Source organism: Electrona antarctica, assembly GCF_951216825.1.
Source record: "Electrona antarctica genome assembly, chromosome: 5".
Classification (NCBI taxonomy): Eukaryota; Metazoa; Chordata; class Actinopteri; order Myctophiformes; family Myctophidae; genus Electrona; species Electrona antarctica.
Genome location: NC_136810.1, coordinates 28,018,896 through 28,043,884, shown reverse-complemented (window position 1 = coordinate 28,043,884; position 24,989 = coordinate 28,018,896). Strand labels below are relative to the sequence as shown.

At 42.6% G+C, this 24,989-nt stretch overlaps 1 protein-coding gene and 1 long non-coding RNA gene across 2 annotated transcripts; both read right to left on the bottom strand.

The window, feature by feature from the left end:
- Window positions 1–1,268: 1,268 nt before the first annotated feature.
- Window positions 1,269–6,304, bottom strand: LOC306923531. Its single transcript, XR_013790074.1, has 2 exons — window positions 4,296–6,304; window positions 1,269–4,260 (listed from the first exon to the last, which is right to left on the bottom strand). It is a non-coding gene; the product is annotated as an uncharacterized lncRNA (long non-coding RNA).
- Window positions 6,305–6,327: 23 nt separating this feature from the next.
- tmem86a (transmembrane protein 86A) lies at window positions 6,328–23,763 on the bottom strand. Its single transcript, XM_079501694.1, has 3 exons — window positions 23,636–23,763; window positions 8,864–9,128; window positions 6,328–7,298 (listed from the first exon to the last, which is right to left on the bottom strand). The coding sequence occupies exons 1-3, from the start codon at window positions 23,654–23,656 to the stop codon at window positions 6,859–6,861; spliced, it is 726 nt and encodes a 241-aa protein (XP_079357820.1). The 5' UTR covers window positions 23,657–23,763; the 3' UTR covers window positions 6,328–6,858.
- Between the last annotated feature and the right edge of the window lie 1,226 nt (window positions 23,764–24,989).

The following is a 24,989-nucleotide window of genomic DNA, read 5'->3' as shown; positions in this document are numbered from 1 at the left end:
CATAAAGCGTGCCCCCTGTTACAGTATAAACTAGAAATGCACTCTGTCGAGCTGACAACTTGCACACAAGTAGCTCATGTATGGCCTGCTTGTGCTCAAGCAGAGTGCGCCATGAGGTGCCACTGGTATCACCGCTTCCAAAATAAACCTGATACATTATGATATATTGTAATGAGGCTCTTATCGTCATGATGATCGTCGTATCTTCATGACGTAAAATAGACATTATGCCTGTCACAGACACTAGGACTTAAAATTCTCCATTCATTGTCAATGGGAATTTAATGTTTGTTTAAGACGAAGTTTGTGGACGGTGACTATAGGCTGAAATGGCACAGAATAGTGTGTGTGTGTGTGTGTGCACGCGCAAGGATTCATATGCGTATCTGAGAGAAAGGGAGAAGGAGAGAGGAGAAAGTGAAATGGAGCTATAGAGGCCTATAGGGAGAGGAAGAGAGAAAAAGCTTCATATGGTCGGAAGCTGGATGCGTTCCCACAGGGCTCGGCTCTGTTCAAAGGACACGTTCTGCCACAGCGAGACAATGGAGTGTAATAGAGCAGTCACTAGAACAGTGCTGGCCGCTGTCCTCTGGCCCTCAGTCTCCAGTCTACTGCACCTTGGGCTGCCAAAGCTTAAATAATACAATAGCATGGATGTATTCCCAAGTCAGAGATATTAACCACATTAACCCTGGTTGTCTCATATTTTAGCCATGTCTATATTAGGTGAAAAAAAAGAAAAAAAAGCCTATGGCTATGCATAATTTAGACAATAGCAGATGTACAAGTTCACAACGTGTCACATTGTGAACTTGTAGATCGTCGTAAGACGTGTCAGGCTTTAAACCCACCTTGTGTAGACAACCAAAATTCCACAAAGCTTGTCATGTTATAAATATAGGGTTGACTGTTCCTTAATGAATGAGGGGAAGCATTTAGAACAGTGGTTCTCAACATGGGGTCTGGGCGGGGTCCCGGTCCCCCAGGGGTCGTTTCGGGGGGACCTGGATCACAACATAGCATTCATCATTTCAACCACTTTATATGTTGGCTATTCAAAAGTAGCAGATCTACAAACGTGTACATAATATGCTATCTTCGAACATTTTGTGAAGATCTGAAGTATTGGAAATGTTAGATATTCTTAAAACTAAAAAAAAAAGGAAAATATCTTCAGATGGGGGTAAAATACATATCAACTTGGGGGTCCTTGGCATGAAAATGTTTGATTACCACCGATTTAGAATGAGCCACGACGAGTGTTCGAGTTGCATTGCAATTGCATTTATTTCTCTAATATACATATTCACATTCATAGCAGTTCACTACAGGAAAGGATCAATATGGTCCTTAATCTCTATACAGTCATGAGGGAAAATAAATCACAAAAGTGAAAGTTGAGGACAAGGTGAAATAATAGGTACTACAGAAGAATAACATCCATTCATAAAAAAACAATGTCAGCCTTTCTTTTCTAGTGGGCTTTAAATAAAGATCAAAAGCTATTTGTCAGAAACCATCCCAGTTTTTTCCCTTACATGCTAGGGGGCTAAACAGGCGTTTTTCCGGAGCTTTTTTCTGAGAACGAAAGGATAACACCTTTATGGAAACTCTATACATAAGGTGGCTGTAACTGTAACACTTCAAAAGCAATTAATGCCATCAAAAGAAAAGAGAAAGCAACTAAATATTCCTTTTGTTTTCAATATAAATGTATTCTTCTCACAAGAGCTCTTGTGCATAAACATTAAAACAGCATTCATCTCTATAGGCTACTTGAAAAGAAAATGAGGGAGATAGGAAATAGAAGCGTATACTTAGAAGGAAATACAGTACACAACAAACCCTTTGTTTTACATCTGACAGTCTGGTTTTCAAAAAGACATTTGACTGGCCTTTAGTCAGGCATTTAAAAAAGTGCACTGTACAGTAGTACTATGAGCTTTTCTTCTAGCATTATACTGTGTGACAAATAAAGGAAAAACATTTCTCTGCCTTCTTGCATTGAGTTGAAGACATTTTAGAATAATTTAAAAAATAAAATAAAAGCTTGTAAAATAGTGTGTTTCTCTTAAAAGCAAAACCACACCCAGCCAGCAAAAAATAAATCCTGATTTACACTTGATTTTACTGTGTGTGGGGGGGTGGATTTGTTGATCGGGACGCTGTTCAGATGCAAGACTTGCATCAGTGTGATTCAAAGCTGTACTGGTCAGTGGTCATATACATAATGAAACACAAGCACATTAGAGGTCTGTGTGTGAATGTCGGTCACTGAATGGTAATGGGACAAGAAAGTGCCAACTACTGTAAGAGGAGCAAGTGAAAGCACGGCTCTCTTTCTATCACAACTATACTGGTTCCAGTTCACCCTTGGGGACAGTGCCGTCTAAACCAGTGGTTTTAAACCTTTTCAGGCCCCAAATTGTTTTTGAACTGGGGACCGCTCCACCCTGATAAACACATGGAATGTATAGGAGTAGAAGTAGTAGGTTCCTGTTCCACAGATAAATATGATGAAAATAGCAGATTTACAAGCTCAGTGCTCACAATGCCTCGCAACGCAAGTCGTTGTGCACTTGTAGATTGGTTATTTTCACAAATAATTCACAATTATTTGACAAATTGGCCACAGTTTGACCAGTTTTTATAGTATATTTGTTGATTACTTTCGATGCAGTAATGGTCTTTGTCTTTAGGTATTAAAAGTTCTTAAATGGTCACTTCGCTGTCATTTGGGGACCCTCACAACCACAGGTTCAGAACCGTACTGGTCTAAGCTGGTCTCCCACACAGCCCCTCTCCCTTTCTCTGCACGCACAAAGCCCTGAACAACAGGGACTGTTGCGGTACAGAGGTAAAGTAATGCGCCTGCCAGCCTGTCCCCCAACAGGCTAGCAGCGAGCTATCTTCTCTCTTCATGTGTCACATTTCACCTCCTCGCCCACTTCCAGCTACAGGATCTCAAAACAATAGCCCAGACAATGGGTTGATTGATACATGAGGGTGCCAATGGACTGCAGAGGTTATACTGGTTGTCGGTGCCAGCATGAAAAAGGATACTTAGCCTTAATGGCCCATTACAGTGTATCGTGATACGTATCGATCGTGAGTTTGTAGGCAATACCAAGCCAGAGTCCACACACTGGATCAAGCTCTAAAAAGGTATTATTTATTACCACCCAGGTCATAAATGGATGGTAATTTATAACCTAGGCGATTATCTGTCACTCAAGTCAGTCCATCGCCTTTTGTACCATCTAACCATCAAAGACTTAAATTAAATGACACTTGTTGTGTTAAAAATCAACACGAGTTGTCCTGCCTGGGTTGCAATCACAGTACTGGATACGTAATAACACGTACATATACCGAGTGCATGTCTCGGAGAGATAGATACGGTAGCTGGTTATAGGACAACCAGAAAGACAAGGCAGCCTGAGTCTGACAGATCACATCTGTCTGACTACGCTGAAATATTGTGCCGACACACACATTGCCAAAACCAAGCGCTATGGAGGGATACTTGGGCGAGCTGTCGACATAAGACTGCACAATATTATTAGCCAGTCTCAATACCTTGACTAATGTCAACAACAGCATAATCTGCCTGCAGATATGGCTGAGTAGATGATGTATAAATACTGTGAAATATAGTGAAGTGTGAGTGTCTTGCAAGTGCATGTGAGTGTTTGTGCACTGTCTGCGTGTCACGTGAGGGCACTGTCAGCGTGTGTTTTGTGACAAATATGGGGGTCATTGAAGCAGTTGAATGAACACATGACTGACTGTTTCATTTTGTGGCCGCACACACTTTGCTCGCCAATGATTTGTGTTATACTCTGTAGTACGGTTGGTGTGGCTTACTGAAAAGCGTAGTTTATAACGTTGCGGTCGGGCAGAAACCTCATATCCATATTTTACGTTATGTTTTTTGCAAATTAATGCCCAACTCGATCATACTACAATGTCACACAAAAGTAGCAGATCCACAAGCTCTAAACATGGCGCAAAGCAAGTATTCATGTACTTGTTTCAACCATCTACGCCAGGGGTTTTCAACTGATTGTGAACCAGGGACCACCACCTTGACTAAGAATCAACCTGGGGGGGGACCACTGTTGAGTTGCAATGGGATATGGGCTAAGATTAGTGCTTTCGTAACACTTGCTATGGAATGCATCCCATGTCTATACTGTTTCTCAAACGATGGTGACGGTCCACAGACTGAACTGATATACAGTACTGACACATGTGGCCCTATGTTGGGTGTGCCTTAACCTTTATCCCTAAACTTTTTTCCCATATTTTACTATCTTGAAAAATATTTTAAAATAGTTCAACTAGTCGATCTACATCCACACATTATGATCTTGTAGATCGGCTATTTGAACTATTTTAATATATATATATATATATATATATATATATATATATAGCACATGATGGCATGATTATATGAGCACATTTCCTAATAATGATGACTCAATCAGGCAAGCTGGTACACTTTACCCTTCTTGAGATTCTAACTGTCTGTTTTAGAATCTGTGGAATTTCTTAACCTCAGACTTCCCAGTAATTCTGATAACATTGACGTACTTCCACCGAACATTGCACAAAAGTTTAGTGCACTGTTCCATGGAAGAAAATACAAAATCTTCACTTTGCTACATTACTTCACAGACCACCTGTTGAAAACCCCTGATCTAGGCACGTTTACAGCAACTCTGACCTTGAGTTTGACATTCTCTTAAAACATCAACAACATATATGATTAGTGCACACACACACACACACACACACTCGAGACATACAGATAAGCACCGGGTTAGAACAATGAGGAAAACATCAACATAAGTGTCTGGGCATCGCTCCAACAGGATTATACTGGATTCATTCTGAGCTGAGAATAACTGGAATAATGGACCAACTGTTCCCTTTACTTTGATGACTTTCCCCTTTGTTCTTTTGGACTGTGGCAACGCAGTGTCAAAATCAGGGTGCCCTATGGCGTGGGGGAAGGCGGGGTCGGCGTGCATGCATGCGTGTTGCTCCTGAGAGTTAAACGCGTATTAAAACAAATGCTGTGCTGTAGCCCTTGCGGTTCAGACAAATACGACACACCGAGCCAGCAACCCCATGCGCTCTCGACACAATTACAGATATATGTACCCCACCGTGTTTTCCTAATAATCAAACCAGCGGGAGCTGTTGGTGGTGCGTACACGTGCGAGCCAGTGTGTACACCTACGTTTGTGACTACAACAGCATAGTGTAGCAGGAACATTGGGCAGGCAAGGAACTGTGAAACACCTAGTACTTGCTGACAGAAGTAGCAGGTGTTGGTATTCTTTCCTCCTTGACGACATAGCAAGCAGTAATGTGCAGGTGCAACAGTGCACAGGTGCAACATTTCAGCCTGATGATTTGGCGGCAAACATTTTTTTATATACAGTTAAATGCCTCTGCGCCGAAGCATAAGCATCAGGCTTAACGTCTACCGTGTCCCGAAGGCAGGAGTTTGCCTTTAAATAAGTACATTTTTTCTTTTTCTCTTCTCCCTCTTGCAACCACCTGTCGCGGAGGACAGCATGATCGAAAAGGTGGAGTGAACAAAGGCAGTATGGTTATTATGAGGGAAATGGAAGGGACAGAAATGTGATAAATGTGACTCGGCTCATGTCTTAGATAATAGCACCCTTAAAGAGAACAGGAGAACAGAGATGTGACAGACAAAGGGGAAAATGAAAAAACAACTCCCTTTTCAGTAAAGTGGCATTGACTAAAACAAATGCTATAAATACAGAATTGAAAAGGCTATGAGAAGAAACACAAGGGAGACATATTGTAGAGACAGAGATGTGGTGACTTGTAGCTTTGTTCCACTACAAAAGGTGAACCCAGAACCATCCAGATCAAGTGAAATTTGGTGATAATTCAAAATCACACCCGCGTGAAGTGAGGGACGCTCTTATCATCGTCAATGGGAATTTTTGTGTAGGTCAAAAATAGACGATTTGCTCGTCCACATATGACGTAAATTCTCCATTTATTGTCAAAGGGAACTGAATGTTTGTGTAAGACGAAAATGTACACTAATAGCTGAATATAGGAGGGACTAGCGCCCCTCAAAAATACAAACTCATTAAAAGTGTCCTGAGCTTGTAGATTGTCTATAAAGTTCCCAGAAGTGTAATGGAAACAAATCACTTTAGTGGAAGAGAGCCATAACAGAGCAGGGAACGGACAGCTAAAACAAGGGGACTCACTCAGATAACACACACACACACACACACACACACACACACACACACACACACACACACACACACTCTCGAAGGCCCCCCCCCCCCCTCAGATATGTTCCCCCTTTAAATAAAAAAACCCAGTAAAAGTCAAATACGGAAATTATGCTCCAGGCAGACGTAGCAAACTAATACTATACATTCTCTGTAGTAATTTCTGGGTGCGAGAGAGACCCCTACACTAGAATGAATAAGGGCAGGTAGGCCTGTTGTTAGAGGAGGTTGTAAGCCTGATTTATACGTAGCTGCACACTGGCGTGGCCTGCCGCGAATAGCAGATACACAAGCGTGTAGATCTGCCATTTACGTAGCACGGCGGCGGCACACAACTAAGTATAAGTGAGGCTGCAGACAGCTACTGCCGTATCTCCACGGTACGGAGTTGACCGGGGTTTGCGGGGTGGTGATAGCCGTGAGGGAGCTGTAGCGGACCACCGGTATGAGGGTGCCAGACTAGGACGCGGGCTAAGGGTTGAACATCCGGCGTCAAGACGTGTCCACAATCACAAAGGGCCAGAGGTGCGGCAGCAGTGACCGTAGCGCTCGGTCGGCCTCACGTGGTCTTCTTCCGGGCCTCCTCCTGCTCCGCCTCCTGCTGGCACTCGACGGCGGACAGCGCGATCAGCATCTGCGCGGCGTAGTAGGTGGCCATGATGATGGCGCGTGAGTGTGGCACAGGGAAGCAGAACTTGTTGACGGCGATGGTGAGGTCGGACACCATGAAGAGGGCGGCGCCCAGGCAGGCCGACATCTTGGTCCACGTCCACAGGTCGCCGGTGAGCTGCACGCCGGCCACCGCCCGCCAGCTCATGAAGCCGATGAGCGCCACATAGACGCCCACCAGGTAGGTGAAGGGCCCCCACAGGTAGGGGTAGAGGAACACGTAGCTGAGGCCCGAAACCACACCGGTCACCAGGCCGGCACGCAGGTTGAGGGGCTTCATGCCGAAGGCGGACGAGTAGAGGATGTGCGTGATGGCGAACATCAGGAGACCTGAGGGGGGAGGGGGACGCAAGCAAAGTAACGTTTTAGAAACCTCATCTCCATATTTTGTTGTTTTTTTATAAATGAACGCCCTATTTGATCATACTATGTGCGTCACACAAAAGTATCAAAAATAGCTTGCAACGTGGTGCGAAACACTAGCCTTGTGTAGCCAGACTAATATCACTGTGTGGATATTAGTCTGGTTCCCCTTTGTGTTTTGATTTTTTCCGGGGCGGTTACAAAAACATTCAAACTGACTTTATTGGTTATAACTACAATCAATTAGAGCAGCACAGCCCGCTACTGTACGTCACACATACTGGGCCCTGGTTGGTTAGAGACTGGTAAGCCCACCCTATGTTTGCATAGTGAGCCCTGGTTGATCCTCCACTACTGCTGGTCGGCCGAAACACACCCACAATTGAGCGACACCAGACTCAATCTGCCTGGGGCAATATGCATTGCAAAGGCAGATTAGTATGCAGCATGTGATGCTTTCACGTGTGATGCTTTCAGTTTCTGTTGTCAGACGACAACATGTAAACACATGTAACCGCCTCCAGTCTAACCTTGCTCCCCCGCATGGGAACTCAAACATCTACTACCACTAATTAAAAGGGAGTGACAATGGGGGATATTAGGCAGGTGCGCTTCATCCCTTCTAAATAGGGACACCAGGTTGAAAGTGGTTGCTGACAACAACAGTAAGGAAATAATATCGTCTTTGTCGGGTGGAAACCTCATAGGTCCAAAATTGTTACTTTTCAGTGTTGAAATTCAAAACTGTAAAAAAAGAAAAGTAGCAAATCTACAAGCTCAAAACGCATCACCTCACAGAAGTTCACAACACGTTTCAAGCTTGTAGATCTGCTACTTTTGTGTGACGCTAGTAGCATGATGATCAAGTAGGGCAGTGGTTTCCAAAGTGGGGTCCGGGGACCCCCAGGGGTCCATGAGGGAGTTCCAGGGGGTCCCCAGCTAAATTATAGTTTGGAACCAAATGGACCCTTATGGGTCTGTAACTCAGAGTGTGCAAATGTACACTCTGAGTTAAATTAACATTGATTTTACAATATAAATTGGGGGTCCGTAGACTAATATGCATGTCAAACTGGGGGTCCTTGAAACTAACTCACGCCGTGCCACGTGACGCCTCTGGACGGCTTTCTTTAAACAGGTTGAGAATCTCTGCTAGAGCCGTAAAAATCTGCTCGTATGGGGGTCCGCGGGCTAATGTCAATTTGAGGCTCCTTGACATGAAAAAGAAGTAGGGCATTCATTTAAGGGAAAAAACAAAAAGTAAAAATATGGAGATAAGAGGTTTCTGCCCGACAGCAACGATATACTATTACTACTAAGTTGAAGTGAAATACATTGACCATGTGTGTGACAGAAAGGTCTGTAAGCTGCCTGAAGGATGAAGGCAACAGAAAGCTTTAATTCAATGAGCGTAGCGGATAAAAAAACCAAAATAATAACTTCAATCTAATAACTGAAGTGAGCAGCATTGACTTGAACTTTTCAGATATGCATCTGGGTCAACAATCACAGGCCTTACAGTACATTCTCACCATGGCTAAAGTATCCCTGCTCCTGCCAGATGAGAAAAGCATCCCCTATGGCGGAGAAGATGAGGCCAGCCAGGATCTTGCGGGCACTGGAGCGGGCGCCCAGGAAGCTGAACCCGTGGGCCAGCAGAAAGACCCACAGGCAGAAGATGGGCAGACATTTGATGAGGGCACTGAACCAGGACGGGGTGGAGGTGGGCAGCCACAGGACGAAGTACACACAGGTCGACTTGAAGAAGGGGACCAGCTTGGGTCCCTCACTCTTGACCTGCAAGACAAATGGACCCATTACAATCGGAGGCTGATTCTACAAACGGTAGTTCTCAAACTTTCTTTAACTAACTTTTTCTAAAATGTTCAAAAATAGCAGATGTACAAGCTTGTATATTTGCTATATTTGAATAGCCAACAAATAAATCTAAAATGACACAAATGATTTCCCGGTTTTAATGGGTTAAACGTAGAGTATGTGGTTTTTCTGAATGTTTGTTCAGTAACAGGAATCTCCATGTCTCTCCAGCTCTTTATTAAACAGAAAATGCATTTTCAGGTCGGGATACCAAATACCAATTGTTTCCGATCACGATAGGGAAGTCAGTCAGGATACAGATTAAACAAGTACAATTGTAAGTGATGACACAAAGAAATGAGCAGACAAAATTGGAACACTATAAAAAAGGAAGCTGATAAAAAAAGGGAACAGCATTTTTTTCCCCTTCTCCATCTTTAATTGAGGAAGCAAGCTCTAAAGTCTGGCTACTATAAATGTAGAATGAGGAAACTATGAACCTGTTTGGCTGAAGTGAAACTCAACGCTTAGACAAAATGAGAAAGAAGTAGGTATAAAGATAACAGGTTCCTGAACTGTTTTCTTTGACTCCCAGTAACCTCCCCTCTGCTCCCTCTGTTGTTTTTCTTCTCTGCAGTGGTGGAAGAAGTACTTAAAAGTAAAAGTAGCAATACCACAATATAAAATACAAGTAAAAAGCCTGGTATTCAACAGTTTACTTGAGTACATTATTTGTATGCATTGGCATCTAAATATGGGCTACTATATTATGGTATGGCTTAAGTGGTTAATGTGTGTTATGTGTAATAATAATCTAAATCTCATCTCTGTTGGGTGGAAACCTCATATAACCTCCTAAAAGTGTTATAGTTGCAGTGGAGTAAAAAATACAATATTTGCCTCTGATATGTCGAAGTATAATGTATAAATAATGGGAATATAAGTAAAGTAAAACGTACCCTGTCATTGTACTTAAGTACAATACTTAAATGTAGTTATATACACTTATATAAACCACTGCTTCTCTCCTCCAAGGCACGCTATTGTCTTCACTGTATTCTGCTCTCAGTCATTGTCCAGGAATCATATTTTTCTGGTATAATGATGTTTTCCTTTCTCGCTCTCCTCAAGGTTGTATCAGTCCACTCGCTTTTATGTTCATGGGGCCCATCTGGGTATAAAGAGGACAAAGAGAGCCACTGAGAGCTCCAACACTCCATGACTGATCACCGATCACTTCTGAGAATCACTCAGTGGGATTGTAGGCTACTGCACAGAGAAGTCGCTCTTTCTGGCTAAGGGCCTATACTTGAAAATCGTGAAAGGGTTCGGGTCTATCGGCTGCCACGTTGAAATAGTCAGATGGGTGCAGGGGTCATTATCAGTTATCACCATGCAAGCTTGTGATGGACATTTCCATCAATATTTTATTTTCGCCACAGACATGCAAAACAATCAGTAATATTACCAGAATCACATAGGCTTAGCCATACATGTAAATTATTCAATTCAATTATTCACATTTATTACGTTTAGATTGTGAATGTGTTTTTTTTTACAATATAATGAATATAGGCAATATTTCTTCATCTTAGGCCATGAATCCATAAATTGGATTTACCTTGCAATTACCAGTCTCCTGACATTGCCATAAGTATTCCACCACATGCAGTGCAAGTCTTCAATTAATAGAAGACACATTTCCACTCATAGCAACACAGTGCTGCATTCCGTGTCAAACACGGAAGAGGAAGTAAAGTAATCCCTCTATGACTTTAAGTGAACTGCTGGCAGAGTGGTGAAGCATCCAGAACCATGCAACTATGAAGCAGGAGGTATGAAGTGAAGTGACTGAGTACTGTACTTCCATCATATTCTCATGTATCATATGCTGGCTCTGACAAGTCTCTGAGAAGTGAGCTGTGTCACGAACCATTCAGTTGCATTTACTGTCATTCTCTGCCTTTATACGTCTTAAAACATACACATCACATGGAAAAGATTACTTCTGTGGTTGATGATTCCTGGTTCGATTCCCGGTTGATACTTGGGTTAGTGTCAAAGTGTCTTTGAGCAAGACACTTGCTCCAGATTGGGGCCTCTCGAATAGTTTAATTAGCTGCCATCTGTGTGTGAATGTAAAGCCCATTGTAAAGGATAAATGCATTTTGCAGCAGTAGCCGGGTGCTCATCATCGTGTTTCCCGAATGTTGTCTTGGTCATGATGACCTGTGTTTGCATCACTGCACGAGCCCTTTAAACAAAAAGCTGCGGAAAGGGAAACTCCAGCCGAACAATAACCCTGAGAATTATTGCTCAAACTCAGCATGAATAGGACAGGAGGTTATGGGAACCGCTTTGACCTCCTCCCACCTTCATCCCTACGATACAGACCCCCCCCTCTATCTCCAGGAACCTGATGACCTGCAGGCTCACAACGGTCAAGCCATTTGTGCAGAGGGAGCAACCTTTAAAGGGCCACTTCCCCCCTTTTGCAACCAGATCTTAAGTTATTTTAATGATGTTTGGGAGACAAGAAACACTTTCCGGGTTTTTTTTATGTGGGTAATATGTGTTTAGATATTTTAGTATTTCAAAGTGTCTGTGATGTCACATACACTGGTCTCACTGCTGGATTACTACAATGACCATAATGCTTTGCTAGTTTGCTGCACTCATCCCAAATTGTGGAGAGGTGGAGGGCTGTATTACTGAGACAATATGTAGTCTAAGGTATATGAAATGGAGGTAAGGTCACCAACGTCATTTTCGCTATCACGCAATTTCAGACGGCAGATTCGTCGCACCATGGGAGCCAAACTGCACCCGGAAGTTCGGCAGAATGCACTGGAGTCAATGAGAGCTCAGTGACCAGCTCATGAACAAACACTATTTCTGAATGACTGAGATCTTTTGTAAAGTAATCGCTTCTGGCAAATAACAGAAGACATATAACACATTGTCTGCTGTGTTGCTTTTCGATGTGTACACTGTGTAATCTAAAGACCAAAAAGTATGTTTCTGAAAGTGCCAAGTATCATTTTGTTCAAGTGACATCGTATACGTAGCGTAGCTCATGCCGCAACATCGGGCATATTGTACTTGAGCTCCAAACACTAGTGCCGTATTCTTTGTCTATTTCGCTCTGTTATGTGTTCTAAGTGACCACTAGGCAGTTTGTGTTACACCATAGTGGAATCTGAGAGTGCTTCTAGAGCCAGCAGCCACTATCTGCTGCTGGCAACTGCTTGGCATAAATGGGATGGATGCACGCACACACAAAGACAGACAGACATACTTATGTTTATCATGAGACTCTAGTACTTGTTTTTTATTTATGTCTCCATAGAGCACCGAAGTCTGACGTCACTTTCAGTAGAGGGCGCCTATACACAGGTTCATGTATTTTTTTATTTGCAGTGAAATCTCCATAGGGCGATTTTAGGTCGCTTCATATAAGAACTGTGTTTGAACCACCCCGGCCTTTCTGTCAGGGGAGTGGCTGTGCGTCGTTAATGATGTCCATTCATATTTGATACAGCCAGTTTCTGGATAAAATGGAATTAATGTGGCCGCAAAAGCCTTGAAACTACATATGAAGGCAATGTCGCTGCTAATATACGTCATGCCCAGCTGTCAACACATTGCGTTCCTGAGATTCCTCGTTGACGTAAGATCAACTGGTGGTGACTCGACTCGTACTAACCACGAAACATTAAATATCAATAAAATAATAATAAAAATAAACGTAATTAACATTCGGTTTCTGTTGTGCGACGGGCAGATGCAGCCACCCTGCCTACCCGGAAATGTAGTCTCTGGGTTGTTTGAATCGTTTATTTTGCTTATTTTTGCTTATTTTGTTACTCTTTGGGTATATTTGTACAGTTCCACCTTCAGTCGATGCTTCATATCCATATGAGTGAAAAGGCCGGGGTGATCGGTTTATTTTTCAAACACAGTTCTTATGAGGCGATCTAAAATCCCCCTATGGAGATTACAATGCAAATAAAAAGTACACAAACCTGGGGACTGACGCCCTCTACTGACAGTGACGTCAGGACTTCGGTGCTCTATTAGTCCGGTAAGAGGCATAAAACATAACATAAAACATACTGAAGATATGCAGAGTGCATGAATGAACGACCGGTACAATTAAGCAATATTACACGAGAGGGTGTTCTTTATCATCATTAATGCACGCCTGCAATGCTGCAGTGTTACAGTTACCCTTAAAACTAAGATAATCGCTAAAAATAAATTGTATTTTTTAATGTCTGCTGCGCTCTTGGAGAACAGAGCAGCTGATTTCTTTGTTTTGATTAGGTGTTCCTATAATGTCATATAAGCACGGCTAGAATACTGTTTCAACCAATCAGATTGCTTCCTCAAAACGACCTGTTGTATAATATAAGTCTATGTACAGTAGATCCATTTGTGCTTGGTTGGCATGAGTAGGAAGGAGGGGAGTCCCACACACTGTTTTCACTTACAAAACCTTTATGGATGAAAGGTTGTCGGTCGGACCTTCATCAGGCATAAAGAGGGCTACAAGTGACTGAGAAATTCTTGTCGACCGCTTTTTACTATTTTTTTAGTAGATCAGAACAGGGTTTCTGTAAGGCTGCACTGCTGAATCCCTGATCAACCCATTGTGTCAGGTACACCTTTGAATAAATCGTCGTTTCATTTCAACTAATGTATTTATGTAGTCATCTGCTGTGTGACATATAGGCCTACGGAGTCTGCTGTGTGACATATAGGCCTACGGAGTCTGCTGTGTGACATATAGGCCTACGGAGTCTGCTGTGTGACATATAGGCCTACGGAGTCTGTCAAATTGGCTTCTTGGCAGACCTTTTTTGAGGGTTGTGGAGTGTGCGACAACAGTTGGCAAGCCACCACTCAATTGATTTGATTCAAGAAGACGTGAATGTAGTCAGCCTGGTCAGACCAGCTGGTGTCACTACTTCCCTCAAGCGTGCAGATATTATTACTTAACCATTAGCGATGACATTGAGAATAGTCAAGTTAGTGGGTGCAGGTACATTAGGGCTTTGCTTTCATGATGAATGGAGAGGTACTGATTTTATGTAACCTACAGCAGTGGTTCTGTGTGGGGTCCAGGGACCCCCAGAGGTCCTTGAAGGGATTCCAATGGGGTCCCCAGCTAAATAAGTTAACTTAATAATCAAACCATAGGAAAAATCGATTCAACCACTTAACTTTAACTTTACCTAGTCTTGCATGCTTTGTGAGCTTGCAGATCTACCATTTTCAAAATATCTCGAAGAAATATGAAGAACGTTGGAAACACAAATCTTGGGAGTGTGCGGCCAAATACATTTCAGTTTTGGGTCCTTGTTCCACTTTATTGTGGGGAAAGCTTTGTGAGCTTTAGTCACATTGCAGCTTGTCGATCGGCTTCTTTCAGCTAAGGCTGGCTTCCCCACAACAACAGAAAATACACTATAGTATTGAGTAAGGCTGAACGATTAATCGTTTTCAAACCGAAATTGCGATTTGAAACCACGCGATTAGCAAATCGCAAAGGCTGCGATTAAAAAAAAATCATAATCAACCCGGAGCGCGTCTGATCCAGTATTTACAACACGGCTATACTGTGCTCTCTATTCTAACCAATCAGAAGTGTCCCTGCAGTGCATGTGACTGCAGTGCATGTGTACACGCTCGCGCAGTGCCCAAAACAAAGTCATCATTTACGTCTACTCTGCTCTGTGTTCAGTCCGTTGATGCTAATGCTAGCTACTGCTAGAAGTCAGCAGCAGCTGAGGAGCAGATAGCGTCTGCGGAGCCCGAATAAACTTTCTTAAATCCGCACAATTTAATCCCAAAGAGATCAGGCACTTCGGGGATATGGCATTATTTTGGTTTTGACGTTACAGACGTCCAACAAGAGAGTTTTGTGCAAGACCTGTCATGGTACAGCGACAGTCAAAACATCCCGCAGCAACACCACAAACCTTCGCATGGCACGGGCGCTGTCCTGCTGTCCTGTCCCCTGTTTATTTTATTAAAATGCTACATTGTCGTCGTCGTCCCCGATTCTAGTGAACCGGTCCCCATTGTGGTGCATGTACATTTGTAATGATTTGTCTGAGCGAGGTCCGCGAAATTGTACCGAGATCCGAGAGCCATCATTAAAAAAAAGTTTAAAATAGCCGGCCAACAAGCTCATAAACATTAAAGTTAAAGTTATGAGCTTGTCTTAAACCTCAGACAAAATGATCTCTAATAATTGATAGCCTAATTCTGTCATCACATCTGTCAAAATGTAGCCTACACTTATGCAATGCATATGCTTTTATTTGGTTACAAAAATCCCACCCGTGTGAAGTGAGGGGCGCTCTTATCATCGTACATCATCATGACGTAAAATAGACACTAGGCCTATTTCTTTGCTCAGACAATGACATACAATTGTCAATGGGAATTTAATGTTTGTGTAGGACGTTTGTGAACATACGTGCACTGGATTTAGGAGGGGCTACTGCCCCTCAAAAACAAATAAATCAATTGAACATAATATCTAAATGTGAATAATAAATGAGAATCACAATATTGTGCTCTGATGATTAGATAACTGTAGCCTAATAGCAATTGCACTTAAATAGAAAGTCTGGAAATTACATTGCATTTATGGTCTGTATCCAGAGAGCTATTTACAATTATTTCTAACATTACAATTTTAACACACATTCTTATTGTAGTTAATTAAACACAGGTCAATTTGGTTAGTTAGCCTACATTATTTTGAGCTGTCTCACATCTTGTGAATCCTGACATCACTGCCTGGTAAAGTAAATGAATGGTATGCCATTTGGTAATGTTTCATTACTTTTTAAATGGACACAGTGAATACTAAATTGAAGCTTTACTTTTTAAGTGGTGCAACCACTTCATTATGGAGCTTTGTGTGTCGGTGGGTGGGTGGGTGGCTGGCTGGCTGGGTCTGTCCGAGCACGAAAATAGCATTTGGTTGGTTTTCACAACCAAGTGTCACTGTTGCGCATCCTAACTGTATAGGCCCTATATGATGATTGTAGGTGTGACATTACAGTACAGTGACAGTACAGTACAGTACAGTACAGTACAGTACAGTATAGGGACCGCCTGGGGACCCACACACGGTAACTCTTTCTCGACCGTTTCGGACACGGAGCGGCTCGCCTAAACCGGGCCGGCACCCTGGGCACGTTCCTGTGGGTCTGGAAGTTTCGGGGACCCCCCCGGGGGCGCCCACACGGAGTTGCACCACTTACTTCACACGGGTGTGATTTAAAAAAATATATCGCGAGTCAAATCGCAATCGCAATATTGGTCAGAAAAATCGCAATTAGATTTTTTCTCAAAATCGTTCAGCCTTAGTATTGAGTCCTGCAGGACTCCAGTTACCCATATGGTGTTTAAATGGTTAACATGAAAAAGTTTGAGAACTGCTGATCCACAGCATACAGTATGTAGTAAAGCCTTTTCTACTGAAATGTAGCTTCCAAGTGGATGAATGTGCCGAGGCTTACATGGGGCTTTGCACAGAATGCTGGCAGCAATCCAGTGTCTCCGAGGTGAGATTCTCCTTTTAAGCCCTTTAATACTTTCTCCGCCGATAAATGTTGATAAACGTAACCTACGTTAAATCTCCAATTCCCCGTCCCAGTCGGCATTTCTGGTCAAAACAACACTTATTGCACGGAGTATAGTGGTCGCTGTAATGGCGCCGGCCTGTACTTCTCATCAGCTAGTGAGAGATCAACACCTAATCCGACAACACACATACCATTCAGTCAACATCTGGTTCCGGTGTTTTGGATCTTCAAAATAAGGGTTGAACGGGGGGATATCCTGGCATTAGTAATCATTCTTTAATTAATCCTGGCGGCCAAACGGTTAATTAAACAAGTCCAACTTCAGAAGAGAGAGAACTTGAACTTGAGTCTTGAGCTCGAGCTGTAAGGTCAGTCAGAGCCATGCCATACGTGCGCACGTATGTGTGAGTGTGGCAAGCACATGTGGCAGGTTTTTTGCAGCTGATGTCCTATGTTTTAGCTTGGAGAATCACAGATAAACCCGGTGTGAAGTGAACTGAGCGTGTGTGTGTGTGTGTGTGTGTGCATCTGAATTCATATCTGAAAATGGCTCTTGTTTTGTTGATGTTTGGGTCGGGTTCAGGCCAGGGATGCTGGAGCAGATGAGGTCAGTGGAACGCCGGGCCTGATCCTGAACTGTAATGTGGTTTGCCGTTGATTTATATCAACCAACCTCAACCCTCATCTACTCCTCCTCTGCCCTACTAGTCGATAAGGCCAAACCGTTTGAACAGAATAGCCCCCTCATTCTAGACCAGTAGTTCTCAAACTTTTTCATGTCAAGGACTCACAAAATGATACACATTTGTCCCCCATCTGAAGGGATTTTGTGCCAGGGAACCGCATAAGAGAAGATTTGTGTAAATGTTTCATAAATAGCAGGTCTACAAGCAGAACAACAGCATTGCAACACGAAAATCAAGTAGTAAATAAAGTGGTGCCCTAAACATTTTGCTCCCGGAACCTCTTCAAAGACCCATTGGGGTCCCCGGACCCCAGAACTGCTGTTCGCACACTCGCTCTGATGTCTGCAGGCCTCTGCCCTGCTCACCTCTGTACTGCTAGATGTGATTGTCTGCACTAAAGTAACCCATCTCACTTCCATTCCTTTTTCCCTACTCACATTTACTGTTGTGCTGGGTTGCTTTCAACGTGGCAGCTTTGTGACCTCTGTGTTAAGGAGGAGGAGCACAAACTGACCATGAATGTCTATGTTGTCGCTGTGGGGCAGAAACATTGTGTCTCCAGATTGTTAACCCCAGAATAGGGATGCTAGAGTTCAAGTGGGTAAAGCTAAATCAATTGTTTTCATTGAAAGTACAAATTATCATTTTATTCTTTCTCCATTTTACTGTTCCTATCTTAACCGCTCCAACAGTAGGTTGAACGATGCAGAACTCCCTGCTCTTATCATCACACCCCAGCAGTCTACAGTACTTCCACCCGAGTTATTCTCAGAAAGGTTTGGGTGATCAGTCTCATGTTACGTGTCAATACTCAATATACATAAGACAATGCCCAAGTTACAATATATAATACAATACATTATACTCTGTATATTCAGCATGTCATGTACAAAATATGCCTGGATTGCATAGTATCTGTAAGCCATATTATTTCTGATGCTGGTGAGTGTTATGTCTTGTGCATGTATGCGTTACATGTATACATGTGTTGTTGTGTGTGATGTGGGGAGGCATGGCATGCTATGGTTTTAGCATCACAGTGATCATGAAGCCACTGTGTCTGGTAGACATCAACAGTGACCATGAGTCATAACGTTACCAAGAAAGAAGCAGAGAACACAACATGTTAGACCCTATAAATGCATTCCCTGGCCTTATATGATATATCTCTCCTTTGATTAGCCCAATACAAATGGAACGCTGTTTACAAACGCACCATGGAACACAGGTTATCACACACTTGGTTGGTTGTACACCAGCTGCTACATGTCCTGCATGCATGGGTTAATGATTGACCAAATGTACATGACCAGTGAACAGAATTTAGTTTCTCTCTTGGTGTAAAGGAAGACCCAGTAGAATGACTCATTTCTGAATTAGTATAGAGACTAGAGAAATCAAAGAGTCATTTACTTTTAAGTCATTATTCATTTTTGAGCCATTATGTCCAATAAGCCTTTTACAGCCAATTATTTCATTTCTGCTAGATTGTTTGCGTGATGTTAAATCCCGGATGGACACCAATTTTCTCAGTCTCGATGAGAGCAAGACCAAAATGAAAGTTTCTGGTCATGACCACCCAGTCTCTTCCTCCAATTAAGGGCGATTCACTGAGTGATTGATTCAAACTGTTCCCGAATACGGTTGCCTGGTCCCCGCTGACCGTGATTCACATGATTGGCCTTGACTATTTCGCACCCGAGTACACTTTATTCAACTGTATTCAATGCTTTCACATTGCAGTGATCCGGGTCCGAGTAAACTTCAATCGGTCCCGAAACTACCTCCATGTGGTCCCGGGTACGGTTGGGTGATGAACGGGGAATCATTTTCTGGGCCCTGGTAGGGGGCGGGACTGCGACGCTCTATACGCTTCCACATTAGATCGGCCCAGATAGGTTTTTAAATCCTCACTATTAAAAGACTCATCTTTTTGACCCTGGCTGCAATTAGCTTTTTGCCTTTTACCGACGCAATGTTTTCTGTTGTGCTTCTAGCTCTTTGCTTCTTTATGCCGATTAGAATTTTGATTTGAACTTGTACAGCACTTTGCAGTTTGGACAACCATGGCTGCTTTGAATGTGCTTTGTGCTTCAAACTAATATTAATTGGCTTGAGGTTCACAGATTCCTTTGTGCTTTGTCAACTTAAGTACTGTAATCCAGTCTAGTGCAAGATGTTCTTATTATACAGAATGGATTCAAATTCCAAACTGTCACCAACAATTTCAGAAAGCCCCATTGAAGATAAGACTACAGAGGTGTACACGGATGTTGTGTAAGACAGTGGTTGAAAACGAGAAAATGTGTTTTGGAACCAGTGGTGTAAGCTGTGTTGTTTTTGTCGACTAAAACTAAGACGAAAAATGTGCGTCGACTAACTTTTTCCACTGACGAATGAAAACTAAGCTATGAATGATAACTAAAACTAAGAAATATATTGACAATTTTGTTGACGAATATAAACTAGACTAAAATGTTAGGAAGGGACTAGTGGACAAGAGATCCAGTAAGTCTTTTTACACTTGGTTGCATGCTGAAAATAGCAGATCTACAAGCTCACAACGCATCGCGCTGCGACGCGTTGTGAGCTTGTAGATCGGTTATTTTCAGCAAGTGTAATAACAGTCATTATGACGGCATCAAGGCCCGCCAAAATACATTTTAGTCGACTAAATCAACTGTAGATTTAGTCGACTAAAACTAGACTAACACTAAAACATTCCAGGTGACTAAAATGTGACTAAAACTAAATGCAAACTATTCAAGAGACTATGACCAAAACTAAAATAAAAATTTGCTGCCAAAAACAACACTGGGTGTAAGGCCTTTGTAACAGGACACACGACCCTGTTTGGAACAGACAGCTGTGGGGCACTGACGGCCTACCTCCGGCCACAAGACAACAAAAGCACATATGTTTGAACAGCCACCCATGACGACATCTCCACTTCTATTCTAGGTAATCTGAGTGTCCAGAATATGACACACGTACAAGCACAAAGAACAACGTGCCCATGCAGCCCATATCCCCCATGTGTAGGAGGCACGCAAAGAGGCACGGCAGGAACATAGCTGACAATGTTTATGACAACATATCACACAACACCATATCTGTCCCGCTTATAGCTGCTGTGCCACCAAAGGTAAGTTAGGGTGAGCTACAGCAGACAACCTCCATGCCACTTCCTATTGATGAACTAATTTGACTGAATACATAAATATACTTTTCAGACGGTTGACATTTCTGGAGAAAAAAATAAAAAATAAATAAATGGTGGTCTTATAAAATATTCTAATATTTTGAGATAGGGATTTTATTTTTATTTTCATGAGCTGTATGCCATAATCATCAAGATTAAAACAAAAAAAGGTTTTAAATACTTTATGTGCAATGAGAATATATGAAACTTTTTGAATATTACAGAAGAAAATTAATTTTGCACAATATCCAATTTTTTTGAGATGGAGCTGTATATATATATAAGTTTTTTTTCTCAAATCCCTGAAAATATTTTTTAAGATGGGGTCCACAGCTATATAAATTCAGCAACAAAAGTTCGGAAACGTAACTTTGGTCCATTATTTCTCCACTTTAATAATACCAAGTGGTATTGTATGTTATATTATTTTAATCGTTGATTAGTCATCTTCACAACGATGCATAGATTGTAAGGATCGGGCGTTCGTGGAATGATCAACACAGCTAAACGTGTGGGTAGCCCCTCCAAAGAATTTGCAACAGCTTGGCATGGTATGAGGCAGTATCTCTCTCACAGGCAAGACAGAACTTGAAGTTGTCAACTTGTCATTATTGAAGGCAATATCAATGCAGTCAGTGAAATATCAGGATGAGATTCTGGAGCCAGTGGCGATCCCATATCTTCAGAATCAGGGACCTAACGCCATCCTCCAGGATGACAACGCTCTCCCCCACAGATCATCACAGAGTAGCTTACCTCCAGAATTTGGGAGTGGAGAGGATGGAATGGCCTGCCATGAGGAGTCCAGACCTCAACCCAATTGAACACTTGTGGGATCAGCTTGGGCGTGCTGTACTCTAGAGTGAACAGAACCACGTTGGCTGACTTGCAACAAAACCTGGTTGAGGAACGGGATGCCATCCCACAGCAAAATGTGGCTAAGGTTTGGTGACCAGCATGGTGCCAAGCTATTGCAGCTGCTTTTGGATCTTCCACCCGCTACAGAGTTCCCTAACACTGATATGTTTTCCCCCCATTATTGCTGTGGGAGAGTGCAATCATCCAATCCACTAAGCAACTCAAAGCAAGGGTTGAATTAGCCCTTTTCTGAATTTTGGACGGCGGTACCCTAGGGTCCCTCATCGGTTATTCCACTCTCCATAGGACGCAGATTTACCTACTCTCTGTTCACGGAGACCTGCTCGGTCGCTTGAGTGTTGGTGAGATGTTTCAAATATGCATACAACAGCTTTAGGAGACCCCAGAAATGTGTGCCAAAAGGCGCTAATTGCCGTTAAGTATTTTTAATCTTTTTTTTTAAGTTTTGGCTTCTCTGAAATTCTCTCTTCCTAACTTCCCATGTCCCGCCTCCCACGACACAACAGCATTATAAACATCCTGCATGTACGCGGTCTGCCAATCAGAGGCAGTAACTAGGACGTGCAGCTAGCCGTCTCGGTGCGGGAGGCGGTACAATGGGAAGTCAACAAGGAAGTCAAGGAAGAGAGAGGAGAGAGAAGTTAAGCGAAGATTAAAAATACTAACGGCAACTCCGATTAGCGCCTTTTCGCACACGTTTCTGCAGTCTCCTAAAGCTCTGTATGCATCTTTGAAACATCTCACCAACACTCAAGCGACCGAGCAGGTCTCCGTGAACAGAGAGTAGGTAAATCTGCGTCCTATGGAGAGTGGAATAACCGATGAGGGACCCTAGGGTACCACCGTCCAAAATTCAGAAAAGGTAACCGAGGGTTCTGAAAGGGGCTAGGGTTGAATACCAAGCACTTGCCATTTTGGCAATTTTTTGGAGGCGCTACCCACACGTGTAGCGGTGTTGCTCATTCCACGAACGCCTTATCTTTACAATCTATACCTCATTGTAAAGGTGACTAATCAACGATTAAAATGATAAAATACAATACCAAGTGGTATTATAAAAGTAGAGTAATAATTGTTGCTGAGTTTATCATTTTGGGCATCCTTGACATATGAAAAGGTTTGAGAACCACATACTGTACAATACATCATGATCAGTTCAGGAATTCCTCTGGGCAACACAATTATATAGGCTAGGCTAAACTTCTAGTGGCTAGGCTAAAGTATATAGGCCACTAAGGCCAGGTCACACACTACCACACCAGGATACTATTTCATAGCAGCAACTGTCAAAGTATGCGGATGCTGGAGCACTTTAAATTATTGACTTGTCATGTCCACAACAAATGGGTTTCTTACTTAGGTGAAGGTGTTCACCACCATACGCTTATAGATCATACTCCATCACACAAGGTTGTTGGTAGCAAAAAGGGAAACAGATCTACAAGGTCACAATGCATGTTCAGGGCGTGTGTGTGTGTATTTATAACATTTATATATATAAAAAAAACATTCACCTCTAATGAGCCAACGGAGGCAGTGGGACATTAGTCGACGCATGCGCGACATGATGGTCCAGAGAAAAAGCAAAGACAAAAAGGTGGTCACGTGACAGCCTGTTTTATTTGTCTGCCAGGGCTGTGCTTTTAGAAGTGTGTAGAAGAGTCCTGTCCGACTCAGATGCTGCAGAGATTCTACAGGAAAAGTTGGCGCTCGGTCTTTGTCCGTTTTGTCTATGCCAACAACATGTCAACTAACAAAAAGCAACCATACGAACCGACAAAAAAAAAGTTCCTGTTGTGCCTTCTTCTATCACCTCTTCTCAAATTCATTTTCGTAGCCATAAATAGTAACAAAGCCAAGGTGATAACTGTGGAACCCGTAAGTGGTCTGCAGCTTTTCTTAGCATGCAAATAAAGGGGTATACATAAATGATCTTCTAAAGAAAATAAACAGCGGGTTTACCAACCAAGACTATCACACATGACATAACAGACAGCCCTACAAAGACGGGTTACTTCACTTGGTAGAAAGATGACAGACTGAATGTATCAGGATTATCTGGTTTCCATATCATCAAAACGCTGGCGTGGCGGTATAAAGCTCGCTACTCACCACTGTTACCGGAGACACCATGATTTTTCATCCGCTTTATGATGCGCCCGGTTCGGCTTTAACGGCGGACAGTTTCCCCTAGTACGGTATATATATGTTTTGTCTGACTGTGATGATGCCGATTGTTTTTGTCTCTTTTCGTAAGGGGGGGGGTCTGTAGCCTCATGTATGCTCCATCACACGCACGGTGGTGTCGCGCTTCGAAAAAATAGCAGATCTACAATATCACAAGGCGTCGCTTCCATGACGCTTTGTGGGCTTTTAGATCTACTATTTTCGAAAACCAGGCATTTTAGATGATGGGGCGGTGACAGGATTGCCAAGATGTGGGCGGAGCAACTCTATGGGGCGGAGCCGCGATGTGTTCAGGCCAATGAACGGGGGAGTTTCACGTCAAGTGGGTGGGATCGGCGGCAGACGTGAACTATGGCTCTGACGTGAACGCCCATATTTGGAGGAGGAGTCTGACTCGTGTTTACATTTATATGAGAGCAGATGGCTTTTATTTACGTTTGGATTGAAACGTTTGCATTGTTGCAGAATGCAGACTGCAGAGGTGGACAAAATAACTCAGATATTCGTAACTTGTTTGAAAATACTCGGCTATTTTCGAATAGCCTAAGACAGTATATAATAGGGAATAATTTATTAATTTATGTTTTGTAATAATACGATATATACAAACTAAAGTTACTTAGTTGTAAGTAACTAACATTTAGTAAATAGCCTAGCCCTAGTGTAAATACAGTACTTGTCTTGTACAAATAATGTACTTACTTTCCTCCAACAGTGGCATTGTGTTGGATAAATCATAAGGGGGTATTTATTTTGTACTTAATCACTAGTCTATAGTTTTGACCTGGATACAATCTCTACATAATACAACTAAAGGAAAGGTCGTGTTGAAAGGTGTGAGTTTACAAAAAAAGGAAAAGAGAAAACAAGGTCGTCTGGCTGCATAGTCACATACATGGGACGGCAAGCTCTACTGAAACAGTACGTCGGCCCATTTGCTTCGCTATAGTGACATCTAGTGGCACATAAACACAGTTCGGGTTTTAAACGGATCATATTACATAGCAACAACGCACACGTCACGCAACGCCACGACACTGGAGGAGGTGTGGATAAAACCAGAAACAGAGTATACTATTAGAACGGAATGGGTGAATGGCCCGGGGCAATGCGCTCCCTTGCGAAGTTGCTGTATATTAATTACGCTTGCATGTGAAGATAGGATCACTAATGACGGTAATCAGATTCAGATCACTGTAGGCCTACTGTGTTCAATTTGAACACAGTATTATTATCATGGTATTATAATCTCAATTAGATTGTACTCTTCTGTCACGTT

Bases quoted from the DNA above. Each gene is read 5' to 3' on its own strand.
- tmem86a (XM_079501694.1), bottom strand. From the start codon at position 23,656: ATGGTGTCTCCGGTAACAGTG. The intron at 9,129-23,635 runs GTGAGTAGCGAG...TTTGTCTTGCAG, and splicing joins TGGTGTCTCCGGTAACAGTG to GTCAAGAGTGAGGGACCCAA. The intron at 7,299-8,863 runs GTGAGAATGTAC...CTCCCCCCTCAG, and splicing joins GCAGGGATACTTTAGCCATG to GTCTCCTGATGTTCGCCATC.